Source organism: Punica granatum, chromosome 1 (assembly GCF_007655135.1).
Source record: "Punica granatum isolate Tunisia-2019 chromosome 1, ASM765513v2, whole genome shotgun sequence".
NCBI lineage: Eukaryota > Viridiplantae > Streptophyta > Magnoliopsida > Myrtales > Lythraceae > Punica > Punica granatum.
The window spans coordinates 16,780,435-16,787,049 of record NC_045127.1 but is presented as its reverse complement, the minus strand read 5'-3'; the positions used below and the strand labels follow the sequence as shown (position 1 = coordinate 16,787,049).

The following is a 6,615-nucleotide window of genomic DNA, read 5'->3' as shown; positions in this document are numbered from 1 at the left end:
TGAAAAAAAATAATAAATAGTTGAGAGAATTTATTATTAAAATTAAATTGAATAATTAAAAAATAAAAAAAATAAAAACATAATAATCGTATAGTATATAGTGTTAAAATTAGGATTAAAATTTTAAATTCAGGTTGTGAAATTAAGCTGATATCTTTTTTTTTGTCGTCTGCCTCGTCCTCTCCTTTTTCACAAAGGGTGGAAGAAGAAAAGATGATCTTTTTAGGAAGATCCATGTAAGCAAAAGCAGAGCGGACTGCAGAGCATACCAAAGCCAAAGCCAAAGCCAAAGCCAAAGCAAAGCAAAGTTCCCTCCTTTTTTTCCCTTCCTCGGTCGAATATGCTCTCCTCCTCCTCTCTGGTCCCTCTCTCACCCAATTGCACATCTTTCAGCTGAAAGAGACCCCGCATTTTCTGAGGCAGGGGAAGCATTTTCATCATCCGGGTCGGATCCGAATTTCTTTTCTGCATGTGGGTTTTGATCCTAAACTTCTCGGTTTGCCGAATTTGGCAGGGAAGTGCGTGAAATCCGTGGGATTGACTTTGAGGGTGATTTCACGCAGAAGCCCTTCTTGTACCAATAAAAATCTGAAATTTGGTCATCTCGGGTTCTGCTCTGATGGCATAGTGCAGTTCAGTTTATGGTGTGATTGGATGCTGAAGGTTTGCTTCATGGGATGTCTCTACGAGTCTGACCTCGATAGAAGATTCTTTTATCGATTTGGGCTGTCATGTGGTGGGGTTTGAGATGATGAAGAGAGGTAAAGAACACGATGAGCAGATTGCCTCAACGGGGCCTATGTTCCCGAGGTTACATGTCAAGGACGCTGCAGAGAAAGGTGGGCCCAGAGCGCCTCCGAGGAACAAGATGGCCTTATATGAGCAGCTCAGCATTCCGTCCCAGAAGTTTAATCCTCAGTTGCTGCCTCTGAGCAACAACCCAGCTAACAATTTGGTCCCCCCTGCTTCATCGAGTCAGGTGAAAATCTTTCTCTGATTGGTTCGTCAATTATATATGTGGACTTGTCTTGTTTGAGCATGTTACAGTTTATGTCATATTATTGCGGTTGACGATCCTCATGGCATGTCAGTGAGAGGCAATTAGGGTTGCTTGATTGAATCTTAATATGTCTCATGTGTGGCTCGGATTCATATAGATTGAAAATTTTATGGATATGTAGATGGGTAATTCCTTTATCAAGAAGGGTCCGATTATGTCAATTCCGAGTTAAATGCGCTGGTATCCCATTGTGTTAATAGTTGTCAACTCTGAGACGCGTTGTTGCTAATTCATGCGCATGCTACGGTCATGATTGTGCTGTGCAGGCGATGATTGGGAGGGGTCAGCCCGGGTTAAGAGGTGGGGAGAGGGAGAGGTGTTGGTGTATTGAATAGACAATTGTCGGTGAATGCATGAGGTTAAATATTTGATTGAGAGAACTTTATGGAAAATGAATAAAGTGAGGGTGTAGTATATGATTCATGGAGTTAAGGGACTGACTAATAAGGGGAATTTACAAATCCGGGGGATATAAGATGATGGGGAAGTGTTGATCTTGTCAGGTTTGAGGTTGGTATCAGAGAGTTTTATGTAACCAAATAAAGCTAATTAGGTACTACGGGTTCTATGAGCCTAGGATTTGGGATGGGGTTTGCATTGACACAGTTGAACTCTGGGTCGTGTCGAAGTGATTCTTCTAGGGCCAGTTCCCGTTTTGCTTGCACCCAATAAGTACTGGCACAAACGCTAAAAGGTGGTTTCTTTGCCAATGAGAGTTTCCTTTTGTAGAATGGTAATATAAATTCTTGGTCTGGAATATCTGCTGCAGGGAAGTGGATGTGACAGGCATGCTCTTTACCCAATTCGCTTGCCTCTTTCAGCACCCACTCATATCTCCAAGAAGTTTAGTGTGCATAAATCTGATGCAGCAAACACCAGTGCTTCAACCTTGCAAGTCAAGGCAAGAAAGAGGGCTCGGGTCGAAGAAGACTTTGCGGTGCCGGTATATGTTCACTTGAAGACTGGTCTTGGTAGAGGTCAAAGTGGGACTAATAGGAGTACTTCCAATCATTCTGTGAAGACCCTGAGTGCTTCTAATAGGGAATTGAGACAAGGTATGGGTCTTTCATGAAGAAGATCCTCTAGTAAATATTCGTAAAAGTCTAGAAGATAGCGGAAGGAGCGAGAGGAATGAGCGTACCGATATATATTGTCTGATTCCAATGTGTTCATTGTAATACTTATATCTGGTAGCAAAAGTGTAAGCCTTTTGACCTAATAAGTTTAGAAAAATGTATATCCCTGAAATTTAGATTAATATGATTTCTTCTAGATCTTTTCTCCTGATAGCGATCAACATATTTGACAGATTCTCAAATTCCAGAGGCTCAAGATCAGCACACAGCCAATTCTAACAGATTACAAGATGAGCCTTTGGTGGACACCGAGAAAGGAATTGGTTCAAGACAAAAGAATGACTCTCTCGTGGGAGAGCATTCCGGAATTCATAGTGAGGATAATGATGATCACTGCAACCTCTCAGGAGAGAGGACAAGGGATTCACAGCTCATGGATGTCAGAAAAAGAGGCGATGATGTCTTTGAAGATTCGATGATCTACTCTGTGTCAGGATTAGATGTCTCTCCTGATAATGTTGTTGGGATTATAGGTCAAAATCAATTCTGGAAGGCGAGGAGAGCGCTTGTCAAGTAAGTATCTTTTTCTCCACGCCATGGCACTTTTATCAGAGAATCAGATGCTTTGCAATTAACAGTTAATTTGTGCTTAAAAAGACATCATTTCAATAAAAAGATGAGAAAAGATTTTTTATGCATATGTCCTCTTGATTTACTGGGTAATTTGTTTTTGCAATTCATTATTATCATCTGCATGAAAAAGCAAAAATGAAACTTTTCGGTCTTTTGTATGCAATCCTTATCCCATTTTTCCAGGTTTACTTTCTCACTGAAAATAGTTAAATCCCCTCTCCAAAGCTGGGAGCTCTTTGTTTTTTCGGTTAATGTCTTATTCTGAGGTTGGGCTTGTATAGGGGCTCTCTCTCTCTCTCTCTCTTTTCCTTCCTTGTTCAGTTGAAGCTGTCTAGTCTATAAGATGGGTCACTTACTATATAGACTCTTTTGCTCAGGGTGCCCACGTGGCACGATTATATCTGTTTTCCAAGGTCCTCAGTAGCATTTTCATTGGTGGATTTTCTGATACCAAGGCATATGATGGACAATCCTACTTGAGAGCGCTTTTCCTGCAAGGTGGGCATGAGGTTGTAAATGATTTGTCGTTCATTGCGCTCTCAAATTGGGTCTCTGTGCATATCTATGCTTTTTCATTGAGAGGTGGTGTTATCGAGGACCTTCTATATATCTTAGCTTTTGGGGTTTCATAAACAGTTTGGAAGGTCTTGAATCAATTACTGGTCTTTCCTTTTAGTTTGCAGCTGCAATTTTCCACCTCATAAAAGCCTTCAGTATAATTTTTCCTCTTCTTTGTTTTTATGGTTTCTTATAATCGTCAAGTACATAATCTGTACCTTTAGTCGTTGTCATTATGTTATCTCTTTAATTTAATGATGCATGTCGGGATTTCTCGACTCATCGCACAAACATAAACTTCCGCAAGTGTCTGCAATTTCATTTTGATTATGTTCTTGTCAAAATTAAAAATCCGATCTCTTGTTTTTGATTTGGCTAATCCTTTTCCAGTCAGCAAAGGGTGTTTGCAGTTCAAGTGTTCGAGTTGCATAGACTGATAAGGGTAAGCAACTTTCTAAGTTTCTGCGAGCCAAAAGAAATATTATCTTGTTTCCTTTAATTACAACGTTATGTTTTACACAGGTTCAGCGATTGATTGCTGAATCGCCTCATCTTCTGCTTGAAGAAGACGTTTCTCTCAAGGTTCCTTCACAGAATAAGTTCACCATCAAAATAATACAACCTCCTATACAAAATCCCGAGCACAGAGAGGAGTCTGAGAAGCAGGCCCACAGGATTGAACAGTCGGCAGAAAATGGGGTCTCAAAGAAATCCTTCTCCTCAGTATTAGGAAACCATCGGCCTCATATGGGGGACATGCATTCCATTCCTGTGGCAACGGATAATAGCAAAATGGGGTTTTGGGCCTACCATCAACAATCGCCTCCCAAGCATCAGTGGCTGATTCCTGTGGTGTCCCCTTCTGAAGGGCTCGTTTATAAGCCTTACCCAGGTCCTGGGTATGTGGGGCCTTACAATGGCCAGGGCCCTTACGACGGCCAGGGCACGGCCCCTTTTGTGAGCAGCTTTATGGGTCCTGCTTATGGTGTACCTACACATTTCCCCACTTATGGTTCTCCAATGATGGGCCCCAATTTCTCTGGTTCTTCCGTCGAGCAAATCCGCCAATTTCATCAATGGTCAGAGGAGAATCCCGATATGAATCTGCAACATCAGAGCTCGTGTAATGAACCCAGACGGAACCCTGCACCTGCTCCTTCACTGGAGAACTTCAGGGAGAGTGAGGTTCAGTTAAGCACAGGGAGCTGCCCTGGTGAGAGGCCTATTGAAGGAGCTGGAGGCATGCTCCCGCTCTTCCCTACGGCCCAACGGGTGTCGAGAAGAGGATCCGAGCTTAACGAGGTTTCACAACAGCCCACACGTGTCATAAAGGTTGTCCCTCATAACCGCAGGTCTGCCACTGAATCGGCAGCTCGGATCTTCCGGTCCATACAAGAGGAGAGGAGGCTGCATGAATGAATCTCTCCAAGCCCTAATACTTGTTACTTTAGCGTGTATGGGTAGCTGCTGTTCCTTTTTGTCTGCTCCATTTTTCCGTGTACTGTTTGTTATTACAGATGTATGTGCTAGTCTGTGAGATAGAATTGCCCCTCCTCTATACAGTTCATAGGTTAGGTAAGTTGTTGTAAATGTGCGTTTCGATGTAGAGCAGTTCGATGTTTGTAACAATATATACTATTCGGTTTATCAGTAAATTTTCATGGTGTAAGGCAATATAATAGGTGTAATCTTTATACAGTGGAGGTGAAATTTTGGCTCTTGCATTGTCAGTTTATGCTCAACCTCTCTGTTTTAAGTGTTGATGTGCCTCTTTCTCCTTCCCCCTCTCTAATCTGAATCACATTTGAATACTATTCTCTACCTTATCCATTAAAAAGGAAACTTTTACTTTCATCCAGATCTGCTTCTTTCGAGGTAACTGTCTCGCATCCCAAATCCTTGATCCTTCCTTTCGGAACCTCCAGATGGTTGCTTAGCGGAGTCGTGCTCTGCTTAGATGTGTTTTTGAACTAGTATATTTGGTTACCTAGTGATACAACCGTTTCGTTTCTTTATCCCAAGTCTGAAGCAGCCGGCTCGGCTTCACCAACACGAAATTCCCGGAACAAATGGTCCTTTTGTGTGCTCTCGTAGGCTTTACTTTCCATGGCTCTGTAAACTACACATTGAGAGGGACATGGAGCAGAATTTACAAAGTGGCTTGTCAAGTAGTAGGGTCTTAAAGAGTTAAGCTTATAAAAGTTCACCTCATTTTTGTTTGAAGTACTCAAACACAGGTCCGGCAGGGTTATTTTCCCGGTAACTGCGAGGATCGATTGGATACGATAACCGAATGTTTGCTGGATGTGATTGAGCCTAGCAAGTTCATCCACAGTTAGGGGCCCCAGAGGCAAGGACCGAGCTTGTTTGACTTGGTCGAGACCGCGCTAACCTCAGTTGATACCATATTGCAGGCTCTGAGATCTGGAATCTGTTGCAGCTTTCCCAACTGCAATGCTAGTCCGCCAGCTGACGGCAATGGGTCATGGGTCAGCACATTGCCATTGGAGGCCAGTGGCTGGTCGGGCTCCCCTTCCATTAGATGGCGCGACATATACTTCCACGGACCTTCACTTTCGAGGCAACTATCTATACTTTTACCGTTGTGGCAGTTGATTTGGCACTATACGTCAGACATATACTCCGAGTAGATGTGATGCTACTAATTTTTTTTAATTATTATTTTTATTTTTATTTTCTTGAACTATTATAACTTTGAAAAAGTATAAGTTAAAAAAAAAAAAAGTGCGTGACAGAGGGAACGAAAGGGTCGATGGTGGCTTGATGTTGGCATTCCAAAGGGTGAACCTGCCCCATTTCTTTCTCTTATTAAAGAAAGGTGGTAGATTCGCCACTTCACTGTCCCTCCTCTTGCATGGAATTGTCTTTTTCTTGATTTTGAGAACTTTATTTTTTGGAAGTTGCAAATATTTAATTGGAGTTCCACATCTATTATGTATAGTATAAAGTACTTGAGATAATTTACCGAAAGTCGCCATATGTGTTAAATGATCAAATCTCGGGTTTTGTATTCTTCGACTTACTACATTTCGAACTTAACGTTAATTAAGATACGAAATTGATTAACTATAAGAAATCTCAATAAATAACTTAAGTAAATTATCTCATAATACTAATTAATGCATGATAAATTCAATAAGATTGTCGTCTAATATATACTTATTATATAATAACTGAAGTATTCATTAAAATTCATCGCACATATTAGAAAAATAATAGTGAATTTCTTATTACCCGATGTTTTGGTAGCAAAAGATTCTAATAAAT

The 6,615-nt window shown here is 41.3% G+C and overlaps 1 protein-coding gene across 1 annotated transcript; it reads left to right on the top strand.

The window, feature by feature from the left end:
- Positions 1-226: 226 nt before the first annotated feature.
- On the top strand, positions 227-5,069 carry LOC116187137 (ELF3-like protein 2). Its single transcript, XM_031515743.1, has 5 exons — positions 227-979; positions 1,830-2,115; positions 2,370-2,709; positions 3,718-3,769; positions 3,850-5,069. The coding sequence occupies exons 1-5, from the start codon at positions 749-751 to the stop codon at positions 4,744-4,746; spliced, it is 1,806 nt and encodes a 601-aa protein (XP_031371603.1). The 5' UTR covers positions 227-748; the 3' UTR covers positions 4,747-5,069.
- Positions 5,070-6,615: the final 1,546 nt, after the last annotated feature.

What these genes read in the sequence shown, in the direction of transcription:
- LOC116187137 (XM_031515743.1), top strand. Translation starts at nt 749, where the DNA reads ATGATGAAGAGAGGTAAAGAACACGATGAGCAGATTGCCTCAACGGGG. An exon ending in CCCCTGCTTCATCGAGTCAG is followed by an intron (nt 980 to 1,829) that starts GTGAAAATCTTT and finishes TATCTGCTGCAG; the next exon opens with GGAAGTGGATGTGACAGGCA. An exon ending in GCGAGGAGAGCGCTTGTCAA is followed by an intron (nt 2,710 to 3,717) that starts GTAAGTATCTTT and finishes ATCCTTTTCCAG; the next exon opens with TCAGCAAAGGGTGTTTGCAG.